At 36.3% G+C, this 21,894-nt stretch overlaps 1 protein-coding gene across 31 annotated transcripts in view; it reads left to right on the plus strand.

Annotated features, from left to right (window-relative positions):
* LOC139975204 (dedicator of cytokinesis protein 11-like) overlaps positions 1 to 21,894 on the plus strand; it is a 152,726-nt gene that overhangs the window by 113,798 nt on the left and 17,034 nt on the right. For 10 of the 31 annotated variants that reach the window (XM_071982927.1, XM_071982928.1, XM_071982929.1 and 7 more), the window contains 9 exons: positions 2,013 to 2,039; positions 5,500 to 5,532; positions 6,597 to 6,775; positions 7,386 to 7,632; positions 9,124 to 9,201; positions 18,778 to 18,873; positions 20,134 to 20,391; positions 21,071 to 21,137; positions 21,775 to 21,828. In XM_071982927.1, the coding sequence (XP_071839028.1) occupies positions 2,013 to 2,039; positions 5,500 to 5,532; positions 6,597 to 6,775; positions 7,386 to 7,632; positions 9,124 to 9,201; positions 18,778 to 18,873; positions 20,134 to 20,391; positions 21,071 to 21,137; positions 21,775 to 21,828 (1,039 nt within the window). Of the gene's footprint in view, positions 1 to 2,012; positions 2,040 to 5,499; positions 5,533 to 6,596; positions 6,776 to 7,385; positions 7,633 to 9,123; positions 9,202 to 9,841; positions 9,914 to 13,181; positions 13,260 to 15,632; positions 15,720 to 18,777; positions 18,874 to 20,133; positions 20,392 to 21,070; positions 21,138 to 21,774; positions 21,829 to 21,894 lie in introns of all 31 variants that reach the window. The other 21 variants (XM_071982912.1, XM_071982913.1, XM_071982909.1 and 18 more) reach the window with 12 other exon arrangements.

The raw sequence follows: 21,894 nt of genomic DNA on the forward strand, positions 1-21,894 counted from the left end.
AACTGGACACATTTGATTTTTATGGTAAATATTAATAGAACAAGTTTTGTTTATTTTAATGTCTAGAGTAAACAATACATTAGCCATTTCTTTCAAAATTGTGAGAGAAGTGCAGAAGAAAATGTTATTAGCACTTCTCACATAAACAACATCACTTGGATAAATAATATTGACTCTTCAGTTATGTAAATATTTGTAAAGAAAGTGCAGGAAAAGAATTGATTTTAACAAATTTATACATTGAATACCCTTGTCATTTTCCTTCTGAAATTCAAACTTCAAAAATTATATTTAACCAGATTTTTGTATCCTTCTGTAAAATTGATAGACTTCATTAGGCCCCTTTAGAACATAAAATTTTGTTGAAAAATAAACTCTTTAATGTCAGTTTCTTCATAAAATGTCAGAAAAAGTCAGAATAGATGCTGGTATTGTTTCTATTTGAACATTTCACAAGTTGGACATGGTTTGCTTTCATCATCACAGATTACTTGTCTTGGTGGAATTTTTCTTTTCAGTTGAATGGTTAACATTTTCCTTTTCCGTTAGTTTGTGTTTAATCATTCTTCTTCCCACTTAAAAGATTAAAAAAAAATGTATGAACTTCTTTTACTACACTGTTAGTGAAGAACAGACCCATGGGTACAATTTGTCCCTATGTTTTCTTCATACTGTTCTGTTTATGCATCTGGTTGAAAGTTTTGAAAGTACTACGGACACCGAGCCTATTCGCCCTATATTCAGTACATTCGTCGTGTGATAATCTCATTCAAAATCTGTCAAAATTTTTCGAAAAGCTCTTTTCGTTTCCAAGATATACACATTAAAGTTGTTGGAAAATTTGGGAAACTTGTTAAAAATGTGCAAACTATGATGTGGAGTGCTGCACTCATCAAAATTTCTTATTTTGGTCCATAATATGTTAACCACTTATTACAAGCCCACATATTTCATTGGATGACGTAACTTCTCTTTTTAAAGAAGACAAAATATTTTGAAAGATCGCCTTAGGCCACAAACCTGTGTGTTCATTGTCCTTGAAACAAAGGTTGTAAAAACAGAGGGATAATATAATAGAAAATCTGGCACTCACTCCCTTTACATCATCAATGTGCATAATTAGGTAATGTTAATTCATAGATAAAACTAGAATTAAGAAAAGACTTATAAAATGTTCATTTTGTTGATAGATTTTGATGAGAGTTGCAGCTATTTTCATGATCTCTAATGCCTATAAGGGTGATTAGGACAATGTTGTTCATAGGTGTCCGTAGGACTTTCAATAATGTAACATTTTCAACATGCTTTTGCCTTTGGTAGAATCATTTTTTTTTTGGTAGATGAAATATTAATGCTCACATTTCTTTCATGACTTGCTTAAAGAAAGTAGTTTATTTGCTTAATTAATAACATTGGTAAAGCTAATATTGCTGGGAAGTTTTTGCCATTTTTTTTTTTTTTTTTAATTATCATTTTTTGCTGCATTCTTATGATTCCATCACTAGGCACCACTTTGCGCTAAGATTCACAGTTTGCGGTTCTATAAAGAAGGAGTCACATGACCAGGTTTCAGATGAAAAGTGCTGCTGGTTTGCAACTTTAGTAATTTTAACAAACAGTAGTTTTAACCAAGGGTGTAGCAAGTTTTAAGTCATGTAATAGTTTGAGACTGAATGTCGAGGAGGAGATGGATGGAAAGTTAATTTCACAACGCAAACAATTTCAGTAATATCATTGTGGAATGGGGGCAGGGGGGGGGGGGAATAATATGGGTGAGTCAAAATATTTTGAAGTGTGGTAAAGTTAGTCAAAGTTTCAGGGATTGTGGGTGGGTCATCTCCTCCCCCAGCCACCCCCGGCTAAGTGTCTCCCACCAACCCATTGCGTCCATCAATGTTTTGTCGTAAGTTGCATAGTAGGGTTAGTAGCCTAACCAGAAATCAGACCATGCACCCTATTTTGCATCTGATCATCTGCTAACCTTGCCAACTAATGACTTGTTCTCTTAACAGCTTACACAGGTCATTCTCGGAGATTGGGTATGCATAGATACGAATTCTTGTCAAAGCCATCTCAAGTTGTATCCCTCCATCATAACTGTCTCTATTTTTTTTTGTGCTATATAACTCCTATATCTACAACGTTTTGTCTATGTGCTTTCGTGGATACTTTATGCTCCCTTTGTAATTTTGATTGGGGTAGACAGAGGTATAGAAGGGGGGGGAGAATGGGGTGTGAAGAGGGAGGGCGGGAGGGAACAGGTGAATGTCCATGACATTTTCATGTTGTTATGTTGTTCTTTTCATGGATATCTTGTGTTTTCCTGCGTATTCTTGAAAGTTGATGGCTTTAGATGGAGCAACAGAAAAGGATGGGTGGGGGGAGGGAGGGAGGGAGGGGTAGATGAGGGTGGAAGTGGGTGGGTTATGTCTTTGGCAATTTGCTTCATGTTTTCTTGGGCTGTTATGGATACTACCTATGACTTCTTGCTGGGTTAGATGAAGCCGGGTGGAGCTAGGTTGGAGGGTTGTAGTTAATTCAGAATGAGTTGAAATGATTCCTGCTTGTTTTCATATCTGTGTCCTGTTGTTCAATCATTGCCATATTGTTTATAAATCCCTTTGATGGCTTCTCTAATTCTCTCGTTCGATATTCCGGACACCACGTTACATTTCGTGTCATCGTTATGCTGTTCCAATTCCCAAAAAGCTTGTCATTGTTTCTGTCTGTATTGATTGTCAACAAAGTTGCTTAAAACCTTGAAAAACTACCGAGCTGAACACATAGCACGATCTATTGTTTAATCTGCAAATGACAGAATATGTTGGACGGTTGTCTGGAGCAATGAAAGGGGTGTGGGGATGAGGGGGGGTGAAGAATGCATGGACCATGAATTTGCAAGATGTTGGTACATAATGGAATAAGGAGAGCTATATATATATGAATCTAGTTATAGGCCTAACATGATGATAGCTGACACCCTTTTATATATATATTTATTTATCAGACACATTGGCTAATGGCATCTCCTTTCTGTCTAACCAATTACTAAATTTTCTTACGATCTGATCTAATTTGAATTTTGCACCTAACAGTACCTTCCCTCACATTGTGGTCTACCAAACGATTTGATTGTGAATTTTGTTCTTCTGTCTAACTGTATGTCTGTGTGTGTGTGTGTTTGCAGACACGATAAATCACTTGAAACCAATGAAGCTTCCATTATTTGTTGTGGATGGGAAGTGAAAAAATGAAACAAAAGTTTATGAACCTTTATCATAATCAACATTGACCAAGGTATGTCACAGCGTGGTCTGTTCAAGTTAGCAACAAATAGTGACCCAATATTATACATCCGAGGGTGATGGTAAAACTAGGTCAAGATGAATGGAAACTGTGTCTCCATTTATTCTTCTAAGAACCAGTTCGTAGCATAAAAATCATTTAATAATTCATAAATCATAATTATATAATGATTGCTATAGTCTCCATGAGACAAAACCTATTGTCATGAAGGATAACTTTAAGTCTTGGACATGCAAATTTGTCGGACGTTTAGATTTTAGGACCACTGTATGCTGTCTGCATGTTGTTACAAGCATGGTGTTTGCTGTTTTGCCTCCCAGGAAATTGTCGCCAAAAGAAGTTTATCCGCAGAATAAGCTTCCGATGGTAAAATGTACCGATGCCACAACATAAGCAAATGATCTCTACAAGAGCATTTAACCAGAAAGTCAATAGCGTGGGTGTTATATAAGTGCAATCAAACCACCAGTAGTGCTTTGCTCTCAGCATGAACCAAATACAGATTAATAAGATTTCAGCAAAAAATATTGAAGGTGCAGTCAAATTTGTCTTGGGGTTTTAATATTATAAATTGTAAAAAATAATAAATGAATAAAAAAAAATTGCTCACAATAGGAATTGGTTGAATGAAATCGATTTAAAATCCAAAAACAAACACATTTGGGGGGCTTTTATATTGCTCGTTTAAACATTCTTTGCTATGAAGAGCTGCATTTAAAAATCCCTATAGGAAGGGGTAAGCAGGGATCTGGCATAAGGGTAGAAGGAAGGGGGGTGTTGTTGTCTACCTAAATATATTTGAAGCTACTGCCAGAACTAGATATATGTACACCAATCCTTCTTGCCCAGTGTTTTTTTCTTCTTTTTTTTTACTTTTTAAATGAATTTATATATAGAAGTTTGTGTTTCTTGTTCTGGTATTGACATTTTGGTTTGTATCAGTTGATCATTTCATTTTGATTAATATTTCATTATTATTATTATCATTATTATTATGATGTTTATTAGTTATTACTAATACCTTTTCTTTTGCTTCATTGTATAAGAATAAGTCTACTTCTATGGTTAATATGACAAGAACATTGGAGTAAAAAAACATCTTAAAATGTCACTCTACAAGTATCTTGATCATCAAGCTATGTTATATTCCTCCCTATTTCTGATATCATAAAGCTTTATGTTTTCAAGAAAACTCTTCTTTTTGATTGTAAAGTTTTTATTTTGTTTTATTTATCAATTGCTATAGTTTCAAGATATATCATTGTGTGTCACCAAATCTCCTTGCTTATTAAGTTCATTTCATAAAAATATTCATTTCTGAAAAATATCTATCACATCTGAATCATATGACTATTAACGCGAAACATATACCGCAGGTTCCGTAGCAACTTAACAAAAACAAACTGTTGTTCTTTTGGGGGGTTTTTGGTTGTTGTTACTAATGTTATTAGGTAAATATGCAAATTCAGACTGGAATCGGCTTTCCCTAAGTGAGCCTCTTTTTACAAAACCATATGAAAAGACAAAATGGTAAATCATATTTCAAGACCTGTAGGAGCTTGTGGTCTAGAGTGAATTGTAACAACTTGCCTCAACGTCTTTCTGAGAGTGAAATGTCGTGGTAGTAGTATTAGTGGATGACTGTCCTGAACAAAATCAAATTTCTAGGGTTTTAACATTTTTCTTACTTTATTCCAAGAGAGTAAATCGTGCAGGTGATTCTAATATAAATGTTCAGTAGGTTTTCATCTGAGGTGGTGGGACGGGGAAATGTGTGTTGGGGGGGGGGGTTAGGTGAGGAAGACCAGAGTGCTAACCTCTTCACATACCAAGATAAATAACCTTAGTTAAAGTTTTTTGAACAATTTTTAATACCAAATCAGGAATGACTAATTGTCTCCCCCCCCCCCCTTTGCCGACTTTAAGATACTAAATAGCCTTGTCGAGGTCTACTCGTTTTTTTCCGTAAACATAGTAAAGCATGCTAATATATTTTGGTACTAATTAGATCTATAATAGAGCTAACTGAATGCTTGAAAGAAGCTACCATATTGCTTATTTTAGGATCCAAACCAGACATTTTAGCTTCATTACATGTTCTTCTTTTTTCCCTTTTGTTTCGTACTGTGCCTTTGCCTGCTTTTTCTACTGTTTGGCTTCCGTGAACCTTTGTTGTCATAAAAAAAAATCCAGTCCCGCTTCGTTATGGAAAAGATCAGTTTAAAGGTTGGTTTTCATGCCTCGTTTTGCTTTCATTTTTCTTTTCGAATCATCCGATGTTTCTTTTAGTGATGAACACCTTTTTCGCGCCATAAATGGGCGTGTTTCTTTTTAGGCTACGATGTTTGTGAGAACAAAATATAAGCTGACATTCTGCTTGCTATTCAGCCCTCCGTGCCAACAAAATAGTTGATATTAGGTGCTTGATGCAATTTTGGCATTTATGTTTTATACTTAAAGAGGGAGGGTTCTTCAAGTTTTTGCTAACATTTGCTCTGCAAAAACATCAAATTTGCCTCATTACTCATAAAATTCCATCACCAAAAAAAAAAAAAAAAAAAATTAACAACTATTTGAAATTCTCAAACGACTACGAACCAAAATAATATATCTTTGTTACCTTACAAGGAAAGACATGACATAAGAAAATTAAACATTTTTTTTAAATTAAATTGATAAATTTAAAAATATAATAATAATTGTACTGCTAGAGTTAAATTGTCTAAGTAGGTTTTTGTAGTAATTTCTAACAATGCTTGTTTTAAGCTTGATATAAATATAAAACTACCAAAGATTGTTATATTAAAGCATGTCGTCCCTAGTCTGTATTCCCCAGATTTTGATGGCTTTAAAGTAGCGATGAATGATTGCATTTGGCATGTTCTCTAGATCTGGGTCTTGTGTAGAGATGCCTTAATTAATAATAATTAATTAAGCGACTGTGATGAATATTAATCGAAATGAACAAGTCGCTGAACTCTCCTCCCTAACCCTGGCAAGCTTATCCTTTAATACATACTAGCATTATGTGGAAACCTCTAACTTGATGGGACTTAAAAAAACACATTTAAACTTATAATTCCCTGTTTGTTTCTCTCTTTTTGACCCTTAACCTTCCCATTAAATAAGCAGGCTTTTGCCTGCTTCTCACAACCATTTTCTCACAATTATTCAAGAATAATGTATCAATATCAGACTCATGATATTGAAAGAGGACAGTTTTTGGGTGCAATGCAGAGCGTATGTTCATTCATTCCTATTATTTGTTGACTTCCTCGGTAAAAACGCAGACATCAAGTATGATTACACATTGACCGAGGAATTCTGCAGGGAGCACTTCCTGGCCGGGTTAGTCTTACGAGAGGTAGGCTTTGCCCTTCACGATGTCACCGAAGTACGTCAGTACGGAATCAGAGTCCTGAGGAACCTATTGGCAAAGCATAGCTTTGATGACCGATATACCTCAAAGGTGAGTCTAAAAAAAACAGAAGACCAAAAAGAATTAGAAAAAAAATATTAAAAGTATCTTATTGGATCTTTGAAGTTCTTATAACATCTGGTTTTGTTTATGCTCATTAATATCGTTCTCTCTCAACAGATTTATCAAAGTAACACTTGTAATCATATGGGATGCACAAACATTTCACTATGTTTGTATTACAAACAACTTGCTATTTCTTCAATCACTCAAATTAGTACATTTATACAGTCTCAAAATGATACTAATGTCTCTGAGAGAAAAGAAAAACCAATAGGCAGTCACTACTAACATGCCTTCTGAACGTTTCTGTTCCTTAGCGAAACAGTTTTCGGGTCTTCATATAATGGCTCACGTCTACACCAAAGGGCCTACAGTAAGACTGGTGGCATTACTAATGTCATGCCTAGTTTAGAAGAAGGGTTCCCACCTCTCTTCGTATCGACCTCACACCCCACCCCACCCCCAGCTCTTCTCCCCGCTCTTTTAAGCATGTTCAAAACCTGAGCCAGATCAGAAACACTTCCAAGTCAGTAAACATTGTCTTTTTAACTTTAAAATTCAGATAGATTTTAAATCCATTGTTGATTGGTTTCCATAGCAACACCAGCAGAGGATAGCCGCCCTCTACTTACCCTTCCTCTCCATCATGCTGGGCAACGTGAGCCGCTTCACTCGAGACGGGCAGCCACCAATAGGCCCATCGCTCTCAGTCGTAGAGGGAGACGGAGACTTGGATCGCAACCGGCTGGGGTCAGATAGGGGTCACGAACGGTCCAATAGCATCGGGCGTAAGAGTGCCTCTCTGCAGCGGGATTCCAACGTACTAGATATAATAGCCGGAAGAGGTAAGCTATGACGAGAGGTTGCAGAAGTTGGCGTAAATCAAATCTAATTAAAATAAACTAGGGATGTGATAAATGACATCATAGGTCGACCGTATGAAAGGCAATGAATTAAAGGTTGGTGAATGGGGGGGAGGGGGGCCGGTAGATATTCTGTGGCTGTTAATGATCTGTTTAGGTACAAGGCTGGAAGGGGTTAACATTGTTAATTAAACAACTTGAAGATAAACATGCTCAGAGTAGTTTAATGTGAACATTAATGTAAGGAAATCTGCAAGCATCCAGTCAAGCAGAAAAAATGGAAAATAGAGGTTAAAGTTCTCTTTTTAAAACACAAAATTTCACAATGGTAGTAGTTTTGAAAAATATTTAAGCTTTCTTTTTATGAAAAGCAAGAACATCCAGATTTAACCAAACTGATTTACATACGAATCACAGATTTACTGATGGCATGAAGTTTGGCTTGCTTATTTGGACAGTCAGCTGAAAGATGTTTTACTGTCTTTGTTGACGAATGCTAGTTTTACATTGTACTATTTAAATATGCTGATAAGTGTTAAATATGCAAAAAGTTCCTATTGAATATGTATGATATGTTATTGCAGTGAATGAAGTGTGGTGGCACAGAAGTGAGCATGTTTTTGTTATACTTCTAATCTTGCTGTGAACCTTAGCATTTTTTTTCTATTATCGTCATAGAATGTTTATTTTGTCATCTCTGATTGTCTGTACCTTTGCTTACCTTGCAATTGTGGACAGATATATTTCCAAACCCCCCCCCCTCCCCCAATTTTTTTTCACCAACAGTGTTTGATGTTCAAATTATATAGATAAATCATTTCTCTCATATGGAACATATTTGGATATTTTCCTATGATTATACATAATGATATCATTCATAAAATACAATTAACAATTTTACAGACAGAATAAAATTACCCATAGCATTTACATGATCCATCTGCCTGGATATGTTCAAATCGTGATGAAGAGATAAACGACCAAAAGAAGCAACAAAATGATTTCATAAATTTTACAAATAAAAATTTTTCCATTCCTAAATATGAAATCCATTCATCTCAAGAATTAGCAATCTTCTTTGCATGAGTTGCACCTTCAGTGGGGACTTTATTAGTTAGGTTGCACCTTTTATCTGCACTCTGACTGGTCGGATAATTTTTGAATCACTTTTCATTTTGGGGGCTTTTCTTAGAAGCATTGTTAATTAGGTATCAAGATAGTATGAAGTTAAAAACAATTATAACAGATTAGAGTATCTGCAGTTTAATCCTTCATTTGCTCATTTTTGGTGAACAATTATGAAGAGGATTTTTGGTAAAAGCCAAAAAAAAGAGAACTAAATACTTGAATTAGGTAGAAGTGAATTGCCTATTTAACCAAAGGGTTTTTTTAAACCAGGAGTGGCGGTGCCTGTTGTAATAATAAAGGTGAGATAATATGACTGTGCACCAATTGTTGATTTACCTTTTACAGCGCCCTCAATTCATGGTGGGTTAGATGCTCTAGATTTGAGACATTCTGTGCTGGATGGCAACGTACAACGAAGGCACGGTACTGCTATGTCCTCAAAGATCCTTGCTTTGTTTTTTTCAACCATCATCTAAAACAAAACCCAAACTTTGTTTGTTTGCACTTTTTAAAACAAAAATGACAAGAAGTCCACATTTTTTCATCTATCGTCGGCATTTGACCATTAGCTGTTTTGTCATACTGTTACCCTACTACACTGTATAGTCTTTTTCTCACTTCCAACCATGCAACAAATATAGTCCCAAGTTGTAGAAATTATAGCTTTCTGCCTATAAAGTAGGAGAAATTTGTGAAATGAAATATCACATTTTTAATCCACCAAAATTTCATGTATCTTTTAACTTTGCTTCAGTCACATTCATGTTAATTCTACACATTGCACCTCAAAACTAGTTTCATTTTGCACTCCCTTTAGCTTCCTCTTCAAAATACCCTACCCCCCCTTCTCCATTCTTAACCATCTGAACCCTACATCTAGTAAGCAATCATTTTACCCCCTTCTAAAACTCCCCAGAAGTCATATTCAGCAAACCATTTTAGAAGTGTTTTTTTCCCCTCCATCCTTACACTACCAAACCCCCTGCCTCCCTTTACTCCTTTTGGAGATTTGTTTTCTTCTCAAAATTATCCTTGTTTTAATCCTGAAATCGCCTCCACACAGGTATACGTCACTCTGTCTCCAGTCCGGGGGTATCCGACCCCCTCGCTCAGCGTAGGTTCAGTTCTACAGCAGGTGTGTGTTGCATAATCATGAACTAACCAGTAGACACATAACTACAGAGAACACTGTTGTCTCGCTTTGAATCAATTAAACATGCATAATTAGCCCAAATCTTTTGTTTGCCATCTGGTTTGTCTTCAGTTTTTTTTTTTTTTTTTTTTTGTTCTGTTTGTTTTGAATGCCTCGTGATTAATTATATATTTTCGTTTTTCCCTTTTCTCTGAAAACTTTTGTTGGGAATGTTTTTCATTTAATCTGATTTCTGGATGCTTTTTTGCTGATTTCTGAAATTTCTGTTTGACCTGAATTTTTATTGAAAATTCCGTTTTTTGGGATATTCACAAAGTCACGATTGGGTCAGTTTTTCTTGCTTTCTTTAAAGCCAAACATAAAACTGTAATTCACAAACTGTTCAAGGTTGCCACAATTTATAAAAAACTCATTCAAATCATCTGAATACAGAGTGCTGAGAGATTCTTTTTATGGTACAAATTTGATAAAACCTCACCTTCTTTTCACTTGACAACGAATGAAATTTCATAGTGTAATACGTAACTAGCGCTCACTCCTTGATGATCATGCCCACCAGGAGATTAAAACCCAGGATTTAAACTCTGATGGGTGTTAGTTAGTAGTGTGGGTGAGGTTATACTCATGAAGATGGGTTTTAGTTAGTAGTGTGGGTGAGTGTAATACTCATAAAGATGGGTGTTAGTAGTGTGGGTGAGGGTAATACTCATAAAGATGGGTGTTAGTTAGTAGTGTGGGTGAGGGTAATACTCATAAAGATGGGTTTTCAGTTAGTATTGTGGGTGAGGGTAATACTCATAAAGATGGGTGTTAGTTAGTAGTGTGGGTGAGGGTAATACTCATAAAGATGGGTGTAAGTTAGTAGTGTGGGTGAGGGTAATACTCATAAAGATGGGTTTTCAGTTAGTATTGTGGGTGAGGGTAATACTCATAAAGATGGGTGTAAGTTAGTAGTGTGGGTGAGGGTAATACTCATAAAGATGGGTGTTAGTTAGTAGTGTGGGTGAGGGTAATACTCATAAAGATGGGTGTTAGTTAGTAGTGTGGGTGAGGGTAATACTCATAAAGATGGGTTTTTAGTTAGTAGTGTGGGTGAGGGTAATACTCATAAAGATGGGTTTTTAGTTAGTAGTGTGGGTGAGGGTAATACTCATAAAGATGGGTGTTAGTTAGTAGTGTGGGTGAGGGTAATACTCATAAAGATGGGTTTTAGTTAGTAGTGTGGGTGAGGGTAATACTCATAAAGATGGGTTTTAGTTAGTAGTGTGGGTGAGGGTAATACTCATAAAGATGGGTTTTTAGTTAGTAGTGTGGGTGAGGGTAATACTCATGAAGATGGGTTTTAGTTAGTATTGTGGGTGAGGGTAATACTCATAAAGATGGGTTTTTAGTTAGTAGTGTGGGTGAGGGTAATACTCATAAAGATGGGTGTTAGTTAGTAGTGTGGGTGAGGGTAATACTCATAAAGATGGGTGTTAGTTAGTAGTGTGGGTGAGGGTAATACTCATAAAGATGGGTGTAAGTTAGTAGTGTGGGTGAGGGTAATACTCATAAAGATGGGTTTTCAGTTAGTAGTGTGGGTGAGGGTAATACTCATGAAGATGGGTTTTAGTTAGTATTGTGGGTGAGGGTAATACTCATAAAGATGGGTTTTTAGTTAGTAGTGTGGGTGAGGGTAATACTCATGAAGATGGGTGTTAGTTAGTAGTGTGGGTGAGGGTAATACTCATAAAGATGGGTGTAAGTTAGTAGTGTGGGTGAGGGTAATACTCATAAAGATGGGTTTTCAGTTAGTAGTGTGGGTGAGGGTAATACTCATAAAGATGGGTTTTCAGTTAGTATTGTGGGTGAGGGTAATACTCATAAAGATTGGATATCAGAGGTTAGAGATGCTGAGAATTAGAACTATGCTAGGAATAGAAGAATAACCAACATCCCCCTCCCTCCCTCCCTCCCTCCCTCCCTCCTCTCCCCCCCACCCCTAAGAAAAAGTGCAGTTCAGTTGTACAAGTGCTCTATGTCACCAGAAAGATAAATGATACATCATTTAATGTACATCTGTTTATATGTAAGGCTAGAATAATATAAAATAGTTGAATCACAATAGCAGTAGAAGTACTCGATACCGAGGCAGAGCAACTCCTGAGTTGTCTGGGGTGATCGCCGTATCACACAGACGTGCGTGGAACTCTGAGTAGCAGCTTTACTCACACAGTATATTAGTATGTATAGATAGATGGACGGACAGACAGACGGACCGATCAATCAATCTTGGCCAAACTGATGGACCAGCTTCATGGCCAGAATGTTCAGCCATATTGTTGTTGTGCCAAATTGGTAGAGCATTCCCTGGTCGAGTAGAGTAGAGTATTGAAGACTACTGGGCAGACAATCTTTCTTTTTTATTTTCAATGAGGGTTAAAATTTTCACTGTATTAATAACAGGTTGGGTAATATTACAAACATGGATAGAGTTTGACATAGAATGATCAGTATGAGAGTATTAAGCACAAAGGTGGGTTCAGTTTATCCGGCATAGATGGGTATCAGATATGGGTATTAAGTAGTACAGATACATGGGTGGCATGTTGGCAGGCAAAGGTACCCGGGTGTAAAGATGACTGGTACGTAATGGGTGTAACCTTACAGAGATACGTGGGTACTGGGTAGCATATTTACAGACTCGGGCTGTTATAAGATTGCATTCGTATATGGGATAATGTATTACACTGATAACTGGGTAGAGTGTTATAGACATAGACGGCATAAGATTATAGGCATATATAGGTGTTAAATGCATAGAAGAATTGACAGACAATTACAAAACTAGATGGGCTGAGTATTACAGACCTTTATAGGTCAAGTATTACATAAATTGGTAACAAGAATAATTGCATGGATGGCATATAAAGATTATAGGCATATATAAGTGTTAAATGCATAGAATGATTAACAGACAATTACAAACTAGATGGGCAGAGTATAACAGACCTATATAGGTCAAGTATTACATAAATTGGTACAAGCATAATAACATGGACGGCATAAGATTACAGGCATGTAAAGGTAGGGTAATATACGTATAATGACGGGCAGATAATAACAAGATAAGCAGAACATTACAGATGTTTAATATGGGTGGAGGGAGTATTACATAAATTGGTAAGTGTCGTTACATAATATGAGGAGAGTTTTTACTCTCTGTTTAGAGGATGTAACCGTTTTGACCATTTCCTACTTTATGTATCAGCTTCTTATACTACTGCTAAGTCAAGGCCACTATCAGGGGAAATTCCAACTGGGAGACATTCCATATCTGCACACTCAGGTTGGTTATTTAAAAACATCTCAACTCAAACCTCAAACTACATCAGATCTTGCTCTGCTGGTATCCCGTTACCACGTTTCGGTAACTCTTTGAGGGAAAAGTGGTTTCTGACATTAGCCGGGGGAAAAAGTATATTTATATATATATGGTTGCTATGGAAACGGTGGAGGAAAAATACATGCACTTTGCTCTGAAGCTATAAAAGACAAACTTTGCTATTAAAATGCTTTTGGGAGAAACTGCAGTAGAGGTTTTCACAAAACTGGCTGTGGTCCACTTTATTGTACATTATAGCAGATGCCAAGGTAAAAAAGTATGTTGCTTATGCAGGTTGGTTATTTAAAGACATCTCAAATCCGTCAAACTACATAAGATCTTGCTCTGCTGGTATTGCGTTACTACATTCCGGTAACTCTTCGAGGGAAAAGTGGTTTCTGACATTAGCCGGGGAAAAAGTATATTTATATATATATGGTTGCTATGGAAACGGTGGAGGAAAAAATACATGCACTTTGCTCTGAAGCTGTAAAACACAAACTTCGCTATTAAAATGCTTTTGGGAGAAACTGCAGTAGACGCTTTCACAAAACTGTATTATAGGACTATGCCCCATTTTGTTGTACATATAGCAGATGCCAAGGTAGAAAAATAAGTTGCTTATGCAGGTTAGTTATTTAAAGACATCTCAAATCCGTCAAAACTACATAAGATCTTGCTCTGCTGGTATCGAGTTACCACGTTCCGGTAACTCTTTTGAGGGAAAAGTGGTTTCTGACATTAGCCGGGGGAAAAAGTATATTTTTATATATATGGTTGCTATGGAAACGGTGGAAGAAAAATACATGCACTTTGCTCTGAAGCTATAAAAGAAAACTTTGCTAACACTTTTGGGAAGAAACTGCAGTAGAGGTTTTCACAAAACTGGCTATGGGAAGGATGCTTCACTTAACTGTTCATATAGCAGATTCCAAGGTGAAAAAGTATGTTGGCTATGAGAGACCAAGCGGAAGTGAATGTGTCATAAGAAGGGGTGTGGTTGGTGGTCACTGGAAGGTGGAGATAGAGGGGAGCATGGTGGTGGGGGGTTGGGGATGAGCTGTAATTTGCAGGAGAAGCTTGTTTGCATCGCTGAGTTATCTGATTCTGGGTTTGGGGAGTAAAAAGATGAAGAAAGATGGGTTGTATTTGGTTAACAATCATTTTGGTGACAGAATGGAATAACCCTAAATGGTATTTTGAACAATACTAACATATCATAGCTACACATTTCCTTCTGAAGTAAATCTCCCTGTAGCAATTCCCATAATCTCACTTTTATTTATTTTAATTTTCTTTTCTCTCTCTTGCCTTACTCTATCTTCCACTTCAAATTCCTTATAAATATTTGGATTTTAGACAGGTTTTAATACATATACTATAGTCACTATAGTTTCACCATAGATAAATAATGGAAACACTGTAAAATAAATCTAGAAGTAAAATTCTAATTCACCATGTTTTACATTTTGAACTTCTCATCACCCAATTTTCTCTCCCAGAACAAAATAACAATTTCTTGTAAATGAAAATTCCTAAAATTCTTGTAATCTATTTTAATTTGAAATCTTTTAATTTTTCTCTTAGACTTTACTTTGAATTTAGTATCTTTGTTCATCTTTTGCTGATAGTTTTTGCTCATAGAAATGCATCAAAAGTAAAAAATGACTTAATTTTCAGTTTGCTATACCGTAGACGTTTCTTTCAGTTTTGTTCTGTAGTTATGCATTAGACAAAATTAAATTTTAAAAAAGTGTGCTTTTAGTAAGAAATATATAGATTCTTTCAGAGAAATATGACTTATAAAACAACATGTTTGGATGTTTCTATTTAAATTCATTAAAAACAAAGGTCATTGTTTCTCTTAAGCTATGTAAGTAATTTTCATTTTCAAGTCGAAGAATCAGAGATTTACTAACCATGAAATCAGTTATGCAGTATGAACAGCCCCTCTCATACCCCCCTCCCCTACCCCCTTTGTTTTTGTCACCCTCCTTGATTAAAATCCAAACTTTTTGAGGTAATCCTTCCAATCTGCCATGTTTGCATGCATCTCCATAGAAAACATCAATGTTCTGCTATTAGCTTTGTGTGTATAAAATTACAAATTCTTCAAGACTCACAAAAAGTGTCAAAGTTAATAAATTTAGTGGGTCGATTCATAAATTCAGAAAGTTTACTACAAAAGAAAAGAAGAAGAAGAAAACACACTTTTTTGGACAGTTTTTTCGTATCGGATGCATCGCATTTAGGCCTCTTTTAAGTTTTCGACTAGTTTGTTTGTTTTTCTCTTGGCTTGAACCTGTCTTTGTCAACCTTTCCCGCATCTCTGTGCAGGCCCTAACCTCACCTCCGACGCCTTCTTGCGGCCCACTCCTACTGACAGGAGAGCCGCCCATCGCCTCTCTTGGCTCAGTATTGCAGGTGTGTGGCCTTTCTTGACCCAATAACATCATCTTGCTCAACTTGCTCACAACCACTGGGGGTTGGTTTGAGGGGGGGGTGATGGCATTGATGGGTATGATGGAAGTAATTGGACAAAAAATAAAAGGGCGGCTTGACAGTAACTTCCAGAGATTAGTTGGGAGAGAAAAATGTGGAATGTTTGTCCGTGGTATATCCAAGTACTGAATGATGTTAGCTTTATTCTTGTTAGAGGATGGGGGGGGGGTAAAATGGGAAGGTCCTCGATACATCAGAGGGTTTGATGCAGGTACAGCTCAAAGATTCTAGCAATGTCTAGAAACTGATTGGGTAAAAGGACGGGAGTTGCAGTCATGATCCACACATTAAGAATGGCCGGGGGGGGGGGTGGGGTAAGGAATACATACCAAGGCGAAGGAAGTACCCATTGACTGTTTTAGGAAATCTGAAGAAAGATTTTGTCCAAAAGTGGTTGTGAGCAGGATACTAACACACAGACTCTGGGTGCAGTCACAAATATAACAAAGCCGATATATATTGGTTGGTCGATTAACGAACCTTAAAACGCATAATATGCCGTTTCTGTTTAAAATCATCAGGAAAAGTAATAATACATACCATTTTCTGCCAATTATCATTTAAAAATCATTCATAAAAGTTTAATCCTATAACAATAATTAATACATCTTTTTCAAGAATTATTTTGCAAACTAAATGTTGAAAGCCGCATGGGTTCTTTGTTGTTTTTTTTTGGTTAAGCTGGGCCAAAGTACTCGGTGGGGCTATACATAAACTAACCTTTACTTTTGGGCATTAATACCTTTTTGGGGTATTGTTTTATGTCGTCGTCGTGACGTGGATATTCAAACGTTTTATTCTATATAATCACGAGTTATGATCATGTTGCAGCCGTCTACAAATTCTCGATCAGAACGCCAGTGTTTCCAACACGGTCAGAAAAAAGTTCCGAGTAAAGGAAAATGCCTCCTGTCTTTGACTTCTGACATTTAGTCTGGAAAAGTAAGGGTAAAATAATCAAAAAGGGTGTTGAGCATACAGGGTTTGCATACATTTTGCAGGAGATCATATCGTTGGGCTTAATATAGGTGGAATAACCATACGTTTATCATTAATGTGTAGGCTTGACAGTAAACCGCAAAGGCATGTTTAGGTCTTGGATTAAATATCTGGAAATTTGATTTGCTTAAAAATGTGGGGAACCATGTTAGAGAATGCCCCTCACATTCACAGTTAGGCTTATTATTTTAAGAGTATTGCTTTTTCCTCAGCATACATCCTTCACTTACATATTCTTATGAATATTTTAGCTTGTGGGGGAAGTGGATAATTGGGTGAAAGATTGTTTTACCTCTATATATATTTGCATATTATCTCTCATTTGCAATATGAAAATGTCAGATTTTCTTTAAAAACATGTACATACAGATATAAAATTTATCAGCAACATTAACTGCTCTCTGTTCTGTCACTAGAATTTCAAAAGTGGTGAAATAGCTCAGAAGTTTTTCATTTTTGCTTTTCTTTTTTCCTTCTGACTTAGAGTAGATGCCCCGAACATAAAAAGCATTTAATACTGTGACGTTAAACTACCTTGCAAATTAGTCTTCAGTAAATATTCTTGTATGGCTGTAAAAAGGGGGGGGGGGTGGTGGGAAACATATTATTGTGTCTTTCTCCCTGTAATTACATTTCCATTTTGATAAAGGTTTCTACCACTTTTCCAACAATTACCGAGTTCCCTATTTACCTATAGTCATAAATCACTTATTTGCTGTGATGTAAAGATGAGTAGTTTACAACACTTCATTTTATAATTATTGTTCTCTCGTAGTCAAACCTTTTGTGGAAACTGGAGCAAAAACTGTTGTAAACATTATATTCCCCCCCCCCCCCCCAAAAAAAAGATTGTAACATCTTCTGCTTAAATTTATACTGTTAGTAATGCTGCATTTTCTTTCTGTGGTTTTACTTTTTCTACTCTCTCTCGTCATTTGAGTTAATTAAGACAAAAAGAAAATACCTGTTTGCTAATTCCCGCCGAAGCTTCTTTCAAAACTTCTCGCCTGCAGGTTCCCTTCTCTTTTCTTTATTTTGCTTCCTCGAGAACCTTTTTAGTACTGAGAATTGTTTCTGTGTTTGTCTTTTCCCTCGAACGAGAGAATTCTAGACAAACTTGATTCTTTCTCTCACTGTTTTTCCCTCTTTTCGAGTTCATATTAGTTCCATCTATGCAGGACGTTTCTTTCGTTCATGTCACCTAATATATTCCCTCTATCGACTGTTTTATTCATGATAAGCTATATTTTTGCATGTTTTTTGCATGAGAAGGCTTTTTTTATGCATGATCAATCTAATTCTGTGCATGACGAACATACCTTTCACAATTAAATCTGCGTTGTATATATCAGAGTAATTTTTGTGCATGTAAAAGCTAACATTATTCATATTGCTGTTATGTTAATTATTTTGCTCAAGCAAATTTTTTTATACTTTGATGTTTTAACACAGCCTTCACTGGAGTGAACTTCCTCCCTCCGTTTACCTCCAAACAACGCTCCTTCGATAAAGAGTCGTTGCAATCAAACCAAGAGGAGTGGGAGGGTGAGGGGGGTGTGTCAAGTTCCACTGGTGGAGGCAGTGAAGGGGGGTTATTTGTTTTAATAGATAGCAATGGTTATCTCTCCTACATATGAGCAGAAATATCATAACATACAGTACTGTATTGTACTGTACTGTACTGTAGAAATAAAATAACATTTGACGGGCACTACAAAACAGTATTGTCTGTTAAATTTACAACCTTCCTATTTCTTTCTCTATTGGTAGCTACTGTTTGCTACATGTTATAGGACATTCCATTTCCCCACCCCAATCCCTACCCGCCCCCATCCCCTACCCCTCCCTTTCTGTGGGATCAGGTCTCATGATTAATCCCATCCTTTTAAGCTCATCTCCCGAATCACTCCAGTGAATGGCTCTGCACGCTAGTGTTTCGCTTGTATCGAGTGCAGCATTCAATGTTTTGTTTGCTTTGTAGATTCCTTTGGATTCTCCTCACCGACTCATTCCCCTGTTTCTCCGAACTCTCGTCCTTTCTCATTTGCCAAAAGTTTCTCCTCACCAAGCCATAAAGGTGTGTTTGCTAATATTTCTGTCTTTTTTTGTTTGTTTCTTATTGCTGCTATGATTTCAGTTTTTGTACTTTTGCCAGGACCGGTTCCTCCTCTCATTTGCAGAGGAACACGGTTTCTTTAATAGCATGATTATCAAAAACAATAATTTATACTAACCTCAAATCTGGCATGACTTCCTTTAACATCAATCACATAGTTTAGGATGACTATAAGCAATAATTTTGACAGTCATGCTGGTTTTTAATACAGAATCTTAGCAAAGCAGCATAGCTAGGAAGATATCGGAATCAAACTATCAAAATGCTTCATGTTCTTTCACATTCCTGAATTTTCTTCTTTTTAAACTAATTATGAACAATTTTATCTCTTTAAGCTCAAACTAGCCTCTTGCTCGCTCTGGATAAATCTGCATTTTGCTTTGACATTTGACCATCTCAATAGATACATAGCAAAGCTTCTACTATTACATCTTCAAATCTTCATTTTCAGCATGTTTTTGCAACATTTTACATTTAAGCATTGAAGTGAAATCAGGAGTCTATTTTTTCCCAGTTTCAACTACATCTCATTGTTTTAAGAATTACTAATATTAAATTTATTGAAAGCAAATTGGGGGCGATTTTAAATTTATATTTTTCACATTCTACCTTATTGAAAACGTTGGAATAGCTTGACCGGACACTTTTACTTATAGATAGAAAAGTTAGCAGATCATGCCATATATATGTCTTTTAGCCAATCATTTCTTCTCAAAATAACTTTTTGTTACAAAATCATTACAATTTATATCGTTTTATAATAACCAAAAAATTGAACAAAATAACTGTGCAGTTGGTAAGTATACTTTACATAAGACCTTCAAAGTCATATCATAAAATTCTGAAAACACTATATTAAAGAAAATTCAATGAATAAGTGGAAATCATGATATTTTTCATATTTCCCCCCAAAAAAATTGCAGTCTCGTACAGTGTACAGTTAGAAAAAGAAAACATCGGTCATTTCATCACGCGGAGATGTATGTGAAACGCTGTCAATTCCGAGAGGACTTGAAGAAATTTTGCGTTGTCTGTGTGATATATTTATTTCCCTATGATATATCAGAGTTTAGATCATAGAAATGAGTCAGCATTCTATATTAAAGTGTATGTCTATTCTGATCCCTTTAACATTGATCTAGTCAAGATGTGATGTGTCTAAATGTGTGATCATTACATTTGTCTATGTCCTCTGTAAAACCTCGATATTGTCTGGTGCAGGAACGACTGCCTTACCGAATCTTCGTCCGTTGGTGGCCACGAACCGCTCCGGTTCCAACGGGTCCATGAACAGTAGCAGCAGCAGCGAGAAGAACATACCGAACGGGTCCATAACCAATTCTCCATCGCTGGAAATGGAGCGGACGGACTCTTCAAAGTCTGCCCGGGGCAAGACTGTCATGTACGACAGACTCTTGGATCACGAGATCAAAGATCTCCTGATCTGTCTACTTTATATCGTGAAGAATGTCAGTGAAGGTATGTCCATCATCTTGCCTCTTCCATTTTTTCTATTCCTCTTTATTCTCTAACCATTCTCTCCGTCTCTCTATTCCTTTCCACTCTAATCCACGTCCCTCTCTATTCCCTTTTATCCCTTTCCTCTCTTATGCCCCTCCCCTCTTATCCGCCCCCCTCTTATCCCCCTTTCCTTCGGAAATGTTCTTTCCTGGAAAGTTTTACTGCGTCAAAATGCTTAGTATTTCATCTTTTCATCCGAAAACATATCCAAAAGGGACAAACTTGATTTAACATTCACTGCTAATTTTCTGAAAAGTTTGCATTTCATAAATTGGTAACTGGAATTGCTGAAGAATCTATGCTTGTCAGGATGGAAGAAACATGAAATCATTTACCATTAAATTGTTCATTTTTTCCACTTTTAAGTAATTTCTCTCTATGCACTGTATGCCCCCCCCCCCCCTCTTAATTACTCCATACATCACAATTTATATTTAAAAAACAATGTAAATGGTTTATTAGCCAAAGATGGTATTACAAACTGCAAATATAAAATAACGCTGGGAGTGGATGAGCTACCTGGAAGCAAGAGGTCTCCCCAACCCGACCCCATCCTACCCCACCCCACACTTAGTATTATAATGTTATACTGCATACTGTTATGTCGCATTATGTTTATGTTTTTCTTCCTGTACAGAGGTGATGCTAGCCTGGTGGACACAGGCCACCGAGGAGGACCAAATTAAATTCTTTGATCTCATGGAGTAAGTTTTTCTTTCTTTCTTTTCTAACCAAACAATACGGAAAAATATTGGCCTCAAAATTTGTAACAAATTTCTTTTCTAGGGGCAAAGAAACATTGGACCAAACTTGAGAGTTTGATCCAGTCACTTTTAAAAACAAATCCTATGCTCTATCAAGTGATATGTCATCCTTTGACGTTAAAATAATTCCTATGAAACATTTCTCTGGTGGAGGTGCTCAGTCCAAATCTTTGCTCACTGCGGGGTGAAGAATGGTCAATTCCAACTTTATTTCAAACAACCGAAGAAAGTGGCAGGTACATGCCTTAAAGCCCCTAAAGTAGAAATATTCATTGCTAACTTGGAAGTTTTACTTTGTTTCTGCTATAAATTCTTCACTCAAATGCTTTAGTATTTGGTAGTCCATTATTGTCATGGACTACCTGCCACTAAACAAAATTCTTTGAAAAATTTTTGAGAATTTTTATTTTAGAAAATTGCAAAGTGCGTTCTGTTTGACAATATCGTCTTGTAAATATCGCCTTGTAATACCGTTTTTCAGCCCCATAATTATAATCTTTAATCTAATCTAAAGAAATAAAGGACCTTTTTGTTTGTCAAGATGATATTAAATTTATTTTTTTGTTACCATTTTCAGTTTGAGCTTACAACACTTCAAGTATCCAGGGAAGAAGGCCATCTTTGAATCAAAGTAAGTCACCATGGTTACTCTCATAACCTGCCTTCCTTAGTACAATAGTTGCTTTCTCAAGTTACA

This window comes from Apostichopus japonicus, chromosome 10 (genome assembly GCF_037975245.1).
Source record: "Apostichopus japonicus isolate 1M-3 chromosome 10, ASM3797524v1, whole genome shotgun sequence".
NCBI lineage: Eukaryota > Metazoa > Echinodermata > Holothuroidea > Aspidochirotida > Stichopodidae > Apostichopus > Apostichopus japonicus.